Raw genomic sequence first — 18,025 nt, forward strand, 5'->3', positions numbered from 1 at the left:
TCCTAGTTTCTTGTCTATTTTTGTTGTCGTCCCTCTGTATTCAATTATTGCTTAATTACCCACATTTTTTGAATCATATATTTTAGTCTTTTATTTATTTATAATTTTCGTAAATATTTTACATCTTTTGTTATTAGGTTCTCATTATCGGTAATTAAGAACTTAAAAAGTAATAGTCCAATTTCCAACCGTTATGAGAAAAAATCTAATACACTCTGTGCAGCATGTTGCGAGCGTATAAAAATTAGATTCATTGTTGTCACGTAGGCCAATTATACCGACGGAATCTACATATCCTTCAGAAGACTATAGTTTCCAATTCTTTGAACATTTGTAAATTCTGTAAATAAATCTCAAGTCCGACCAATGTGCATTTGGGTTTAAATTTAGAGAATACATGTTTTACCGATTCAAAATATGTTATACCCATATGAAGACATTAGATATATGGGGCCAGGAGGTCCTCCCTACTGTGTCCTTCGGAGCTAATTTTATTTTATACAGGGGCTACTCAGGCTAGGTCAGGCGTGTTCTCGATACTACGAGAGGAAATTCTTGGCTTCATGACTTGACTTTAACATTTCAATTATGATCCATTTATTAAAAATCAGTTCGGCATTAGCTGCCAACATATATACTACTACTACTATGCTTCTTATATTATACACGGGTAAGTTCAACCCACATGCATAAACACTTTTTCACCACGAGTTCAATGATCTACTCGGATAGAATATACACATTTCCTTTACGTATGTAGACGAGTTAACTCGGATGCATAAACGGATTTATCGTTAAGTTGAACGTCAAATCGCTGATTTTTTGTGCCGGTCAGAGAACGTTAAATATAGAGAAGGTTCATGGTGTGCCGATTGTCAAAGTGGTCCTCTTTTCGCAGGGGTACTCGCCAAGATGAGCGTGTTTCACCACAGAAAATTATTAGCGTGTTTCACCACAGGTTTAACATCAGCGCACTCGAAAATAGCAGAATTGAGCGGTTTCAGTGTTAAATGGTTTGTTGTAAAATCTTCGTTGCCACGGACAACGAATGGCCGCAAATTGTGATTTTTTGTTCTCAAGTCAAAGCAGTGTCGCACGTTCGAAGGGAAGGGGTCCAGGTCCCCAACTCATGTTATCGTTTGAATTTTTATGTCTTGATTCTTACAGAAATCAGTCGTAGTACATTGAAATATGGCATAATACATTGGTAGAATATTTAAATACATTTAATTATTTGTATTTGCTAATTGTAGGTCAATACTATACAATACATAATTAGCGCATTTATAATTAGGGAGGGATCACTTGAAACGCCTCTGTAAAGCTCGATGTGTCGAAGGTTTGATGGCCGCCTGCGCGACGTCAAAACGACACAACATTGCGTTGTTGGTAGAAAATCGGCTTGTCGTAAATATGTATGAATATGTATGAGCATGCAAACATATCGACATAAATTTTTGCGAGCCTCAAATCAGAATTTTTGCTGAAAAATATTTTAAAAGGCTATGTTGCCATTTTTGTACCTAGGTTTTTGCGATGTTGTAAATTTTCCTTCTGGAGGGAACATTAGAAAAATCTTCAATTTATGATTTTTGTCATCGTCGCGAAAAGCCGTTTGTAGACATGGCATGCGCAGGGAGGTGAGTATGGCGTTGCTTTTATGAATGAAGCAACTTTGCCAAGTAAATGTGCGCTTGCGTTCATGAATGAAAATGGTTTTGTTGTATGTACTACAAAATTTGGCTTCGTTGATTGGCTGCCATATTGACTTGTGATGCTGCTTATGCGTTTGAGGCGCTTGTTGTTTTTTGTAGAAAATACTTTTGATTTTTTGTGATGGTGACAAACTTACGTGTACGCATATGCGAATGTAAGTTTGTGTATGCATTACTTGTTCGTCAATGACATACAAACATATTTATGTATATGCATATGTAACAATGTGTGCATATGACCTTCACTGATAAGTGATAACGAGACAATACGAATTTTGGAAGATGTCCATACATATGCATCTACATATGTATGTATGTACGTAAGCGCTTTTGTATATATCTAGGTATACACATGTATGTATATACAAGTCTCATATAATGAAATATGTAGTTAATTTTAGTATTGTAAGAAATGCATTTAATATAAAAATAAAAACATTTTTTATGAAAGTAGGTATATTATTTTAAAACATTACATACATATGTGGGTCCGTTTAAACATGCCGACAAATATGCCTCTGAAATCGCATAATTTATTTGAATTGAATAAATTTTGCATGCAGTCATAAATAAATATCATATTAGCACATATGATTGCATATAAATGTATCAATATATAAGCAAACGGGCTAACATTCCGATATAATAGAAATGTAAATCTCTGAGCATATTTTTCATTTAATGCTCAGCAATGTTAACGTGACGCTGTTAAAATTTCTCCTTCCGAGCTGGCTGAGGTGAAACACGCTCATCGTGTTTTGTTAGATTTTGACAATTCACACGCTGGTCCGCAATTGGACCTTCTCTATATTACACGTTCTCTGTGCCGGTGTATATTGTTTTGACAAATTGCATATAAGGGTTCGCGTATTGCCAATTTTTCGCTAAAAACCCCTACCCCACTTACTACCGAATTTTTGCGGCAAACGCCTGGTACTGTGTAGTACTACAGTAACCGGTTATTGGTTACTTTTTGGCACCGGTTTTTTTGGGTCGGTCAGTGGTCGGTTTTGCTCGTGCATTTCTGCCCGAACACTTCTCAACCGATTTATGCCGCGCATCCCTTACATGTGGAAAATACGGACATATTTATAATACGTGGCAGCCCTCAATTTAATTCAATTCAGAGTTTACCTCGAGTAAAGTATTAGCCGTTTATGCTTATAGGCTTTACCCATGTAGAATATAACCGTGTAGAAATGAAGCATAAACGTAGTAATACTTAAATCGCAAGGAAGAATGTAGTATGATAACTTTTTGACTTTCTGGAGAATGTGAATTAAATGAGCCATATCATTCAGGGAATTCCAAATAAATAAAAATGATTATAATGTTATTTTTTTATTTATAAAATGTTTATTTTAGTGTACATCCATGCATGGATGTGTGTGTACTTATATTTGATAACCACGAAGCAAGTAGCATGTTTATACATACATATATACATATACATACTCTATGCTCCTTACATACCCATGGAATTTGTTTGATTCATTTAGTGTGGATTTAAAGCCCGTTGATAATCGACGCTTGTGAAATAAGTGCTCTCAATATCTATAATATCTATATTTTTTATTGAAATTGAAGTTATATACATATAGAGATATACTAAATATTGGATTCTAAAGAAAATGAACTCCTTAGGTAATACCGCTGTTCTACTTGCAATAACTTGGAGTGTTTTTGGTGCAGTTTCTGCGGGTAAGATTTGTGAATTTCCAAACTGTGAAGCTCTGAGCACTCTCAAAGCGATTAATGCCTTATCACCAATTTGTGTATACGAGTATATGCGAAATTTAAATGAATTGTATATAAGTATATAAACTGTTCATAGATTGCATTCTGAAAATGTGGGATGCAGTTACAAGGGAATGTTCTCTTTTTGAATTAAATACTAAAATATTTAGAGCACAATATTTAAGTTCACCTAACTGTTCTAATGATCAATATGACGAAACGAATCGAAATTGAGATATCTATGTAAGTGGTAGTTCAGTGAAAGTATCAAATACGTGCTCTGATATGTGCTAAGCAAAACAATAAATTTCTATGAACCTTCATTATATACAGTATGTAGTTTTATTTTTTTAGCTCATATTGTATTTTTTAATATTATATCTAGTGAAGGTTTCTTCGAAAAATCAACTTCTTGTTAAGCAAACAAGCCTTTTGGCAACGTGAATATTGTTGAATGGTGTTCAATTTATACCACATAGAGGGAGATAAGTGTGTATCTATTCGCTATCCAGGCAGCCTGTGCTAAGTGAAACATTATAACTAAATTTTTTCTACTCTCGCAACAAAAGTTGCTAAGAGAGTATTATTATATATACTAATTTTTTTTTATTAATATTTCTGGAAGAAAAATATAATTTTTCTGCTTTAAAGCATTATACAAGTACACTTGAGGGTTTCGGAAACTCAAGTATATACTTACATACACAAATACATAAACGTTAAATAGTTTCAGATCCTTAATTATTATCTATACATATTTAATATTTTAAAAGATCTCTATATACCTATATGGGTGATTCTACGTTAAGATGTTTCAATTGCATAGAGAAAACGGCCAAAGAAAAACTTTGTATTTTTTTCATGAAACCTCTATATTATGATTTTTGTCCCTTTTACTTATCTTCTCATGTAAGGGCAAGTCACTAAATACATATTTTATTACTTTTTCGACGACCAGGGTAAATACATCGGCCAGGAGAGAGACGTACAGTTTATGGTAGATAATTATTTTACCAAAAGGAAATAATTAATTTAAAATAGTATTATAAATTAAAGGTACTCTCTTTCCTCGGTGAATAAACCCTAAAATTAAAATAACAAATCAATAAATTCACTCTTTATCATAAATAGACGAAACAAATATTAAATATAAAATCTTAAGATCTTTCAAAGACATTTCTGACTTTTTAAAGACGTAATAAATGTTCTGCCCTTTCAAAAGAAGATTTGGCATGGGGAGAGTCTGGCCAACCTGATTTTATTTATGTCTACATACATATATCTATATACATACATATGTATATTTGTCGTATGCACCACTTATGCGATTATAGGCGAATCTATTTGAACGCGATAGTCATCTCTCCTTTTTGATGTTTGGCGCGAATTGGAAATACCAATAGAAACCTACCTAAGTTCTTCCTACGGAATGGAGGGCGTTTTCATGAAAAATTTAATTGTTTTAATTGACTGAATTATTTTTTGGATTAATTATTTATTTCACTTTAATTATCACAGTATAAGAAGCATAGGACATTAAAGGCAAATAAATTAAATTAATAGTATACGTTATATGAATTGCCAGGGGAGAGACAAAATCAGTTTTCGAATCCAGTACACCGCACGATCGGGGCGCAATAACTAAAAAACTACAGCGCTCAACCGGATTTCAAGATTAGTATTGTTAACTTCAGGCTGAAATGAGCCCATGAGCACTTTTTTCAATGCGATCGTCATTGAATTTATGATCGCACAAGCGGAACAAAATTTGGCAGGGCAGAAATTTAAAAATTATATGCAATTAAAAAAATAATTTTGTTTTTTATTTAACAAAACTTAATTTTAATTATTTTACTTCCGATTGAGCTTAGTTTTGGTTTAGCATCTCATACAAAAAATATATGTATGTATTGCCCGAAAGTTAAATAAAAAGTAGCAACGGGACAAGACAGGGGAAAGACTTTTTTAGACTTTGTAAGGAATTCCTGCAAAAATGTTTTAATTATGCAGTAAATTGTAATATTATTTAATACACTACATTAATATGATGTGATTCATTAAAAAAATAGCAACATAAAGGACAACAAGTAAGGAAGGGCTAAGTTATTTATATTATATAATACACAATTTGACCCACATATTCGTCATATATATTGTATAAAGTCCATTGAAAGTTGGAAACCATAATATTAGGTTAGAAGCACCGAGGTCCTCGTGTTCGATATATGGGGCCTTAAAAACCTATGGTCCGATTTCGGCGATTTTTAGAATGGGGCTGCCACACTATTAACATAGTATTTATGCAAAGTTCTGCCCCGATATCTTCACTAGTACTTACTTTATATATTGTAAAGTAAACGATTCAGATTGTCTTCAAAGTTCTGGTATATAGGAAGTAGGCGTGGTTGTGAAGCGATTTGGCCTATTTTCACAACATATCATTGGGATGTAAGGAAACTATTACAAACCAAGTTTCATTGAAATCGGTCGAGTAGTTCCTGAGATATGGTTTTTGACCCATAAGTGGGCGACGTCACGCCCATTTTCCATTTTGTCCGACGTTTTTCGTTAGTGAGTTAACCCACTTTTAGTAATTTTCAACCTAACTTTTGTGTGGGAGGTGGGAGTGGTTATGATCCGATTTCTTTCATTTTTGGACTGTATTAGGAAGTGGCTAAAAAATTGACTGCAGAAAGTTTGGTTTATATAGCTCTATTGGTTTGCGAGATATGTACAAAAAACTTAGTAGGGGGTGAGGCCACGCCCACTTCCCCAAAAAAATTACATCCAAATATACCCCTTCATAGTGCGATCCTTCATACCACATTTTATTTCCATAGCTTTATTTATGGCTTAGTTATGGCACTTTATGTGTTTTCGGTTTTCGCCATTTTGTTGGCGTGGCAGTGGCGTCCGATTTTGCTCATTTTCGAAAGCAACCTTCCTATGGTGCCAAGAAATAAGTGTGCCAAGTTTCATCAAGATATCATAATTTTTACTCAAGTTACAGCTTGCACAGACGGACGGACGGACGGACAGACAGACATTCGGATTTGAACTCCACTCTTCACCCTGATCACTTTGGTATATATAACCCTATATCTAACTCGTTTAGTTTTGGGTGTTACAAACATCCGTTATGTGAACAAAACTATAATACTCTCTTTAGCAACTTTTGTTGCGAGAGTATAAAAACAATACTTTAAGCTGATTGCCGCACAAGTTACCTCTTATCGTAGAATCACCCATACATAACTAAAGGGTGATTTTTTAAGAGCTTGATAACTTTTTTAAAAAAAAAAACGCATAAAATTTGCAAAATCTCATCGGTTCTTTATTTGAAACGTTAGATTGGTTCATGACATTTACTTTTTGAAGATAATTTCATTTAAATGTTGACCGCGGCTGCGTCTTAGGTGGTCCATTCGGAAAGTCCAATTTTGGGCAACTTTTTCGAGCATTTCGGCCGGAATAGCCCGAATTTCTTCGGAAATGTTGTCTTCCAAAGCTGGAATAGTTGCTGGCTTATTTCTGTAGACTTTAGACTTGACGTAGCCCCACAAAAAATAGTCTAAAGGCGTTAAATCGCATGATCTTGGTGGCCAACTTACGGGTCCATTTCTTGAGATGAATTGTTCTCCGAAGTTTTCCCTCAAAATGGCCATAGAATCGCGAGCTGTGTGGCATGTAGCGCCATCTTGTTGAAACCACATGTCAACCAAGTTCAGTTCTTCCATTTTTGGCAACAAAAAGTTTGTTAGCATCGAACGATAGCGATCGCCATTCACCGTAACGTTGCGTCCAACAGCATCTTTGAAAAAATACGGTCCAATGATTCCACCAGCGTACAAACCACACCAAACAGTGCATTTTTCGGGATGCATGGGCAGTTCTTGAACGGCTTCTGGTTGCTCTTCACCCCAAATGCGGCAATTTTGCTTATTTACGTAGCCATTCAACCAGAAATGAGCCTCATCGCTGAACAAAATTTGTCGATAAAAAAGCGCGAAACACATTTCGAACCGAACACTGATTTTGGTAATAAAATTCAATGATTTGCAAGCGTTGCTCGTTAGTAAGTCTATTCATGATGAAATGTCAAAGCATACTGAGCATCTTTCTCTTTGACACCATGTCTGAAATCCCACGTGATCTGTCAAATACTAATGCATGAAAATCCTAACCTCAAAAAAATCACCCGTTACATATAATTTATCATTTAAACAGAAGAGAGTTATGGAGCATGCGAAACGCCAAACGGCGCTACCGGTGAATGCATGTTAATACAGAAATGCACTGAACTATATAACACGGCCATTAAATCCAATTTAGAAGAAGCGGAAATACTATTTTTAAGGCGGAGTAGATGTGGTGAACTTGGCAAAAGTATTCTGGTAAGTAAAACTCATTGATGGTCCAATCAGAAAGCTTTGAAGATCGATTTTCACAAGCTTCACTTAATGCGATATTCCCCCCAGCAAAGTCATTCCCTATAGACAGAAATAGGTAGTAATTAGTGTCCGACCGATACGCAATTTTCGGCCGATTCCGATTAATCGACTTTGACCAGTAATCGCTCAGACTCTAGGAGTAATCACTTCCGGAGCCTCTGGCGAGTCACTATGGGTGTGTGAACAACACCAAAGGAACACAATTCCTCTCTTGTTGGTCAAAGCTGGACCTTTCTGGGCGATTCCTTCATTCAGACAATGATCACTTGTTGACAGTACAGGCCCGAATTAACAGTTTGGTCGTGGGGGAGCAGATACCGGTACATTGATGACTCCCTGATAATCTGTCAATATTATTTGTTTTATTATATATTATTGATCATACGAATCCTTTGTGAAATCAAAACACACGAGAAATATTTATCTTTGTGTAACACTTTATGGGGATCATTAGTACTAATGCTTTACGTAAGACTTTGACAAAAATTATAGTATATTACATATGTATTTTAGTCGTAAAACATTATTGATTGGCTTTCATTTACTTTTATTTTAAGGTTTGTTGCCCAAGGTCTCAACAAGTAAAACCAGGTAACGTAATAACAACCAAATTTTATATTACTATTGTATTATTGGTATTTTAGACGAAGCCTTTTGTTAGTGAGTGCGTAAACTTTTAATAAAGGGTTTTTTAATAAGAGTAGAAATAAATAGAAAAGTCCAGACGCTGAATCCAATTTTCGACGGTTTTCAAGCATAAATCGGCCTATACTGCAGCAGATTTCGCGTTCGATAAACGTTCACCAAACTTGGTTTTCAATAAATCGATTGTTACATTCGCTGTGTGGCTTGTGGCGCCGTCTTGGTGGAATCATATATTCTCCAATTCCATATCATCCAATTCGAGACAAAAATTCAGTTATCATTGAGCGCTTTTAAAGTTGAGGCCACTGACTCCGAATTTCGGTAGTAAATTTTAATAATTTCGACTCGTTGTTTGATCGTATTTTTTTCCATAATGAAATCGCAAACCTTACTGAGGAAAAATGCGGGAAAAAGATTGGACGTCGTTTGGCATCCCTATAGATCTTTTGTAGCGTCCTATAGAAAAACTCTTTAGTTATCAACATAACCTTTGGAGAGATTATTATCCCATTTTATCCATTTTGATATTTATTTTCTTCGGATTTAAATGTTTTTGAAAAATATTAGTTTACTTTTGAGTATAGACTGTGTGTATATTTTACAGAAACTGATTGCGAAACTCCGAATGGCAAAAAAGGTCGTTGCATTTCTATCCTTGAATGTGGTTCCTTATTACCGTTAGTCAAAGAAGATGTATCGGCAAATGAAAGAGATTACTTAATCAAAAGCGTGTGTGGACAGGGTACACGACAGGTAGGATAAGAAACTATATCTCTGTCTGCAAATTATATTTTAAAAGACTCGATAAATATTGCATAATAAAATTCAACAATTTTTAAATTTGAGCGCCAAACATAACTCTTTTCCCTACTTACTTAAATACCATAAATAATGTATTTAGGTATGCTGTCCTGATCCACCGAAGAATAAACGGGGAGAATTGCCTTTGCCTCCCAATTGTGGAAAAACTTCGTTAGCGGGACGAATTTTTGGTGGAGTCGCGACTGATATTGATGAATTCCCGTGGACTTCTTTACTTATATACACTAAACGTGAGAATATTCGTTCTAATAAATTTATAAGTATTTATCGTCCGTCATTGTATATACCTCCAACAATTTATATTCTCGCAATTTATTGATGTAATGTCATTAAGATTTCAACTCCACTCGTCATCCTGATCATTTATATATATATATTCCCATATCTAACTCTTTTATTTCTTGGTGACACAAACAACCGTTATGTGAACAAAACTTTAATACTCTGTGCAACATGTTGCGAGAGAAATAGGACTATAACTTTTCAAGGTCCCGGATATCGAATATGAACAACCCAGTGCCTTATGGTAATTTTTCACCAAAAATATAGGCAAATCTTTCAGATATTTTAAATTAATTCAGAGGAAGTTTTTTTCTCCTAATTGTGTGTCTCTGTTCCCAAAATTATTGAAATCGGATCAGAACTTTCCCTAGCTCCCATATACCTAATTATGTGCGGGCTTTATTCCGCATATATTGGTTAAAATGTGAGATATCTTAACAAATTAAGTGAGCATATAGTCTTGGATATAGTGTAGCTTGGTGGGGAAATTTAGTGAAATCGGTTTAGAAATTACATCAGTCCTCATATACCATATATGATGATTTTTGTTATGCTATTGGAATTTATGCCGAATATATGAGTTTGTTATCTTAATAAAATTACATCAACAAATTGCGAGAGTATAAAATGTTCGGTTGGACCCGAACTTAGTCCTTCCTTACTTGTTCTAGATATACTTTTGCTCTCACAAAATGCAACAGTATAAAATATTCGGTTACTTATTCATTCCTAGCCCATTTTAATTACTTTCCTTTTTTTCAGCTAACGGCGAGAAAAGTTTTCATTGCGGCGCTTCTCTCATTAATGATCGCTATGTTGTAACGGCGGCACATTGTGTTAGCAAAGAAGCACTCCCTGCAAATTGGCGTCTAAGTGGAGTCCGTTTGGGCGAATGGGATCTAGACACATCACAAGATTGTCAATTTGATAAAAAGGGCAATAAACTTTGTTCGGGTTCACATATCGATTTTAGTATTGAGGAAGAAATATATCATCCACTATACAATGATGCAGCCAAAAAATATGATATAGCCTTACTGCGTCTTCAAGAGAAAGTCAATTACAATGATTTCACTAGTCCCATTTGCTTGCCGGTCAGCACAAACTCTTCTGCAAATAATTACGAGGGCGTAACTATGGGCATTGCAGGTTGGGGATCAACGGAAACATCCAGAAATAGTGTAAAGAAATTAAAAGCATTGCTACGAGGACGAAACCTTGAAAGATGTAAAGCCAAATACAATATCGACATAGATAACACTCAAATATGTGCGGGCGGTGAGAAAGGTGTCGACTCGTGCAAGGGTGACTCTGGTGGACCACTAATGTTTCTTCAATCATATAACGGAATGGAATCATGCCTTCTGATTGGTGTAACTTCATTTGGTCCCAGAGTGTGTGGCCAGGAAGGATTCCCCGGAATTTACACTCGAGTAGATACTTTTATTAGTTGGATACAAAGTACCATTAGAAAATAAAATGGATAATTGTAATATGCACTTTAATATCTGACGTCAATTCGTTAAACAAAGTTTTTTCCAATTCTTAGAGATATTGTGTTTAGTTAACGAAATAAAACTAAAAATCATTAGTTTATTTAGAGACATGACTACATAAGTGTTGTCCGACCTATGGTAAGACATGCCAAATTCGTATGATATTAAGAAGTGTCGCCTTTAATCCTTAAAAATTAGCCGCCAGCTTGTGTATATTTTATAACGTTATGGGCTTATCACGTAGGCGTACTGGTGCGCGAGTTCGACATACTAAATTTTAGTATGCACCGGGCGTGGTCACGAAAGAGGTGTACCAAGCGCACGGTATGCATCGTGCATGCTGTCATTATGGATAGTGTATTTTAGAAGATTCCTCTTCGATAAAAAACCTCTGAAACAATTCTTAATCTACATCCTATAATTTAAGGTAAACCAACACCGGATTAGTCAAAGACGTCTTTTACTAAAAAGGCACAAAAACGTGTATATGTTGCGAAACACAAAGCGTAGCAACCAATTTTGTCAATTCAAAATGTAAAACAATACATTTTTAAGCCAAATACAAACTACTAAGAACATAACTTCTGCGGAAAGATTAATTATAAACTGTGTTTTTAAGTAATTAATTTATTTTTTAGTTAAATGAAAACACTCTGTGAGACACATGCGTCCCGCCAGTATTGAAAGGGTTAAATGATGATTATTTTTATAATTAGATATGGTGCTTCCTGCCTTAAGGGGTTAGGTGGGTTTCAAAACTTTAAAATTAAAAAAAAAGATTATTTTGTCTTATTAAATAGTGCAATATCTTTAGAAAATTAACCAAAAATATCAAATTGATCAGAATAATATTCTAAGATATATATATATATATATATATATATATATATATATTTGGCGTGGAAACCGTTTTAAGCGATTATAGCCGAATTCACCAGAGCGCGCCACTCGTTTCTCCTTTTTGCTGTTTGGCGCCAACTGGAAACACCAAGTGAATCCAGGTCACTTTCTACTGGATCCTTCCATCGCAGTGGAGGTCGTCCTCTTCCGCGGCTTCCTCCATCGGGTATTGCATCGAACACTTTCTGAGCTGGTGTGTTTTCATCCATCGGTACAACATGACCTAGCCAGCGTGGTCGCTGTCTTTTTATTCGATGAACTATGTCAATGTCGTCGTATAAATCGTACAGCTCATCGTTCTATTGTCTGCGGCATTCGCCGTTGCGGCAAAACTTTTCTCTCGAAAATCCCAAGAGTCGTATCATCGGATGTTGTCATCGTCCACGCATCAGCGCCATATATCAGGACGGAAATAATGAGCGACTTGTAGAGTTTGATTTTGGTTCGTCGAGAGAGGACTTTACTTTTAAATTGCCTACTCAGTCCAAAGTAGCACCTGTTGGCAAGAGTAATTCTGCGTTGTATTTCGAGGCTGACATTGTTGGTGTTGTTAATGCTGGTTTTCTACAACTGCAAAGTTATGACTGTCAACAGTGACGTGGGAGCCAAGGCGCTAGTGCGCTGACTGTTTATTTGATGACAGGAGATATTTCGTCTTGTCCTCATTCACCACCAGACCAATACGCTTCGCTTCCTTATCCCGCAGAACAAACGGCGCGATTTTTGCTTCCGATGATATCAATACCATCGGCGTACGCCAGCAGCTGTACATTCTTATATAAGATAGTACCTTCTCTAGTTAGCTTTGCAACTCGTATTATTTTTTCCAGCAATGGATTGAAGAAGTCGCACGATAGTGAGTCACCTTCTCTGAAACCTCGTGTGGTATCGAACCCCTCGGAGAGGTCCTTCCCGATCCTGACGGAGCTTTTGGTGTTGCTCAACGTCAGTTTAGTTTTGAGGGGATACCAAATTCAGACATCGCGGCATAGAGGCAGCTCCTTCTCGTGCTGTAGAAGGCTGCTTTAAAATCGATGAAAAGGTGGTGAGTGTCGATTCTTCTCTCTCGGGTCTTTTCCAAGATTTGGCGCATGTTGAATATCTGGTCTATGGTGGATTTTCCAGGTCTAAAGCCACACTGATAAGGTCCAATCAGTTCGTTGACGGTGGGCTTTAGTCTCTCACACAATACACTCGACATGATCTTGTATGCAATGTTGAGGAGGCTTATTCCACGGTAATTGGCGCAGATTGTGGGATCTCCCTTTTTTTGGGCAGAGCACACTGAGATTCCAATCATCAGGAAATTTTTTCGCGTCAATATTCAATCTAAACTATACGCAATAAAGCACAAATGAAAAGCGTGATTTTGGCTTTGAAAAACAACGGTGCAGCAATAAGCAACGAAACGGGTTTTTCAGTCTTGTCTAGGTTTGCTTGTCTTGTTTTATTCGGTTTGGGTTGCGCTCACATGTATTGTTCGACAACAAAAACGGTTTGAGGCAAATTTGTCGCATTTGGTGTGCGCTGGTTGTATCGCATGTAAATATTAGCCAAATGGCTTCTGATTTAGCGCCATTACAGATATTAACTCCACTGGAACTTATTCAGGGTTGTTGTGGAATCTGATAGTTATCGAAATCAGAATTGAAATCGATAAAAAAATTTGGTTCGTGTCATGAATTCTGATATTATTGGTTTGATGTTCGAATCAGAATTGTTATTGGTTTTTGGTGTCATAAAAACCAATTTTATCGATTTTCCTATCGGAATCAAACCAACTTATTGCCGACAGATTTGAAATATTACGTTTTAACCCATTAACTCCCAAGGGTAAAAGTAAATGCATATTTTATGGTTTTATTGTTTATTACGTTTAAAAATGCATAAAAAAAGAAAAAATCATTTAAAAAAAATATTGATTAATTATTTTTCATTCCGTGAAATGTTGCGCCTACGCAACGTTGGATTACTGAACTTATATTATACAAGCAAGTCATAGTTTTTATCAAACTAACAGCAACTTAAGATTTAAATTCTAATTGAGTCTTAGATCGCTCATTTGCCAGATTGTAAATCTTCCACGAGTTTACTAAAACACTATCTATCAAATTGATGAACAGTGGCCACCACCACTTTTTCCCTCTTACTCGAATCCTATAATTGGCAATTACATTATCATGCAGATCGACGCCTCCCATATTTTTATTATAATCTGCTATAACCTGGCGCTGTGGCACATTCACCATTTTTTTAGTTTTCTATCGTAACGTTTTGCTGTAACCAATGGTTCGATTTTTGAGTTTTTAGTAACCACATGCACCACAGAATTGTCATTCCATCGAACTAATAGTACCTCATGTTTTTGGTCAAAGCTGATATCAAATGACCCTCTCTCTTTTCTGAAGAGTTTTCGTATTTATCATGACTTTATTCATTGTTCTATTTTCTCGAATAGTACCAGTGGCAAAATAGTATTTCTCTTTCAGAATGCAAAATAATTTGTGTGAAGAAAAGAAATTATCAAAAAAATGCGATGTTTGCCAGGACAATGACAGACAATAGGTCCAGAACAGTTTTTTCTCCTAGACCTAAATCATTTCTATTGTCGTTACTATCCTTTCCGCCATATGGAATAAACCGATACAGATAACCATTTGAACTACACAAGCACCATATCTTGAATCCAAATCTTACAGGCTTTCCTTTGATGAACATCTTGCAACTATGACGTCCAAAAAACGACACCATTTCTTCGTCAATTGACAAGTTGTGTGAGAATATTCCAAACCGCATATTTTTTTATTCATTACATCGAAAATAGGACGCAATTTAGCGAATTTATCATTTTTATCCAGATCCGCATTATCACATAGACGAATGTTTTCCTTTATAGAGTCAAATCTGTTCCGACTCATACAATTTCTTACAATTGATACATTTTTGCCTTCATCTTTTGACCAGTACAATTTCGTTGCTGGTAAAGAATGATAGCCAGACTATAATAATATACCAAAAAAATTTTTGAGTTTTGACGGTTATGGTCACGAGCATATTTTTCCGAGAAACATACAATCTGTTCCCAAACTTCATCACTAAAAATAGTGAAAATACTTCAAAAGGTGTTTTCCACCTACACGTTCTTCAATATTTTGTGTCATTGCTGTTTCATCACTTGTAGGACAATTCATATAGGTCGGTTGTTCTTTTTTCCTGTCTGGAACAAATTTTGGTGACTTCTTTGACAGTCTTGGCTTCTTCGATGTTGAAGGACCGAGCTCACCTTGCGTGTTTTCAGGCTCTGCGGGTAAATCGGTGGGTATTTCATATGTTGCAACGATATCAGTGGACACAATATTGTCAAAATCACTTAGCGCGTCATCGTCTAGGCCTTCCTCGTCTGTAAGATTGTCTTTTGAATTTCTTGAGAAGATAGTTATCGCTGCCTAGCCATAATATATCGCCTTATTATTTACTGATTTGTATACACTCACTTAACGTTTTTTAAAAATTACTATGTGATACTATTAGCATAGATAATTTGATCATAATCTCTTTTCTTGCTCTCGCGCTTGTCAGCTGGCAGGGCACCCTGATCTGATTTCTGAGCTGGCAACAGCAGCTTAGTGAAAAAGGCGGGATGCCAGAAGAGCAGCGCTATAATTACTTGACGAAATTAGTGTGAAATGAAATTTCATTGGACTGTGCGAACATATTTTGGCAAAATAAATGTTTATGTAAATTAATTAACGATTTTGTATTTTAGCATTTATATATGTATGCATTTTCAAAGTGTTTAATATAGGGTTTTGTATAATTTATTAAATACCCAAATATCTCTCGAACCAAAGAGTATCGTATCAAGTTATCTATGCTATTAGCTCAACGTTCTAGAACCAGCTGAATAATAAAAACAAAACAGAACTACTCCTTGAATAGGGAGAACCCATTATTGACAATACATTTATAACACGAATGGCATGCTGAGTAACAATACATTTCTAACACGAATGGCATGAGAGTAACGTTACTCCCAACGTTGCGTATACGCAATGTTTCCCAGAAATATAAGATAAACAGCACGTGTAGGTAGTTTTGTCCACCAAAAGGGTATATATTAAAGCGCTGCATGAATACATTTAAACCGCCCAACAAGACATTTGCCAGCAGCGCAATTACTGAAACTCTTTGTCTCTCCGTTCTCTTGTAGAGTGCCGGCAAACACAAACCAGTTGGTGTATGTGTAAGTAAAAAACCGATCATCATAGGCAATACAAATTGTATTTGCTTTGCAAGCTACAATTACATAGAGTGAGAAGTATGCTAAAGTAGTGAACTGTGCTTGGAGTACTTGCGGATATCTATGGAGCTGTTGATTATTGGTACATTCAATTTGCTTTGCTGCATTAAGATAATGAAAACTCGTTAATGAAACATACAGTTTTATATGTAGTTTATTTGATAAACAAAGACGGATATAATCTTTCAGAAAAAACACGGAAGGAAAGAAAATACAAAATTAACAAAAGAACTTTTTTCAAAGACAGAGAAAATAATTATAAGTTTTAGTCTATACTTGAATGCAGGAACATTATCTTATTTATTACACTGTCATTATAACTAATGCTGCAGCGTTTCTCGGTTATAATATTCCGGGCGACGGAAAACACTCTTTCAGAAGGCGCTGAGGATGCTGGAGTTGCTAAAATTCGACAGCTCAGTTTATATAAAATTGGAAAATCCTCTTTGTGACCGTCCCACCACTGAATAATGTCGAAATCATCATAAAAATCGAGGTCAGTGTTTTCGTACTTATGCATTTCTTTATCGATTGTATTTTCAAGATTAAGCGTAAATATATATTTAATACTTACGCTATCAAGTTCCATATTCGTAATTAAATAATGACAAAATTTCAGCGCAAGCAATACCAGCCAAGTTACAAACAAGCAAAAACTAATTTCGGATTTAAAAGTACTTGGGAGTAATACAAGTAGCACGAAATATTTTCTCTACTTGTTGCTGTAGCTTCGGTTAACTGTTGTTCACGATCGTGGCTAGTAGTTTACTTCATTTTCATTTTACATTTTTCATTTACTTCATGTTCAACAGAAAGAGTATAATTAGTAATTGCACTCTCAATGGAGAGTAGCGGCTTTGTGCTGTTAAAGGTTCGCATTCTCTTTTGAGTAGAGTACAATACTAGGAGTGCTTGCAAGCATGTTAGTGGCAAATGTATTTTTGCAGCTCTTTAGTATATATCAAAAAGTAAAGCTTTATTTAAATTAATATTTTTTATGATTGGATGAATATATCGATCCCGAGATGACTCAATTAGCAGTTTTTGAATAATAAAAATAAAATGCATTTGTATTTGAAAAACCATAAAAAAAGTTTGTGTCTATCTGGTAGTTCTTCTTTTTGAGACTGGCTTACATTTCATAGATTTATTTCCTTATTTTAGAAATAAAAAAAAAAAATTTGAAATGTTGCGCTTGCCCAACGATTGGTTAATTTATTTCGGTTTGCTGTTAAGATAGTTTCAAAATGTTAGTAAATGTAAATGTTAGCTGACCGCGCTGTCGTTGCCATGCGTGAAATTATTTGTTTTGAAAATAAAAGAAAGTTGAATTTATATTGTACTAACCTACTTATTTAATTAATAATCTACATGAAAACAGGATTAATGAAAAGTGAAACTATTAGAAACAAAGTAATATACTAAACAAAAAAAATCTACTATATAGAAAACAACTACAAAATGAAAATGTGTTTAAAAAGTATTATTACGATATATCGCAAAAACAAATTAGCGCTGCTGCATTCGACCGTTCAGTGCGGAGCCGACCAGCTGGCCAGCGCAGAGTGCGAATTGATTTAGATTCGGAGTTATTTATTTGCAATATTATCTTTTAAGTTGTTCTTTGAAATTAAGTGTCGTCAAAGACAATTTTATTCAGAATAAAATATTCTTAAC

General features: G+C 35.3%; 1 protein-coding gene across 1 annotated transcript; it reads left to right on the plus strand.

Annotated features, from left to right (window-relative positions):
- Window positions 1-3,196: 3,196 nt before the first annotated feature.
- On the plus strand, window positions 3,197-11,254 carry LOC105219421 (serine protease easter). Its single transcript, XM_011195542.3, has 6 exons — window positions 3,197-3,416; window positions 7,680-7,846; window positions 8,461-8,494; window positions 9,153-9,301; window positions 9,450-9,600; window positions 10,415-11,254. Exons 1-6 carry the CDS (start codon window positions 3,347-3,349, stop codon window positions 11,128-11,130), a joined length of 1,287 nt encoding a protein of 428 aa, XP_011193844.2. The 5' UTR covers window positions 3,197-3,346; the 3' UTR covers window positions 11,131-11,254.
- The last annotated feature ends 6,771 nt before the right edge of the window (window positions 11,255-18,025 follow it).

The sequence above is a fragment of the Zeugodacus cucurbitae genome, chromosome 3, assembly GCF_028554725.1.
Source record: "Zeugodacus cucurbitae isolate PBARC_wt_2022May chromosome 3, idZeuCucr1.2, whole genome shotgun sequence".
In the NCBI taxonomy this organism is placed as follows: domain Eukaryota; kingdom Metazoa; phylum Arthropoda; class Insecta; order Diptera; family Tephritidae; genus Zeugodacus; species Zeugodacus cucurbitae.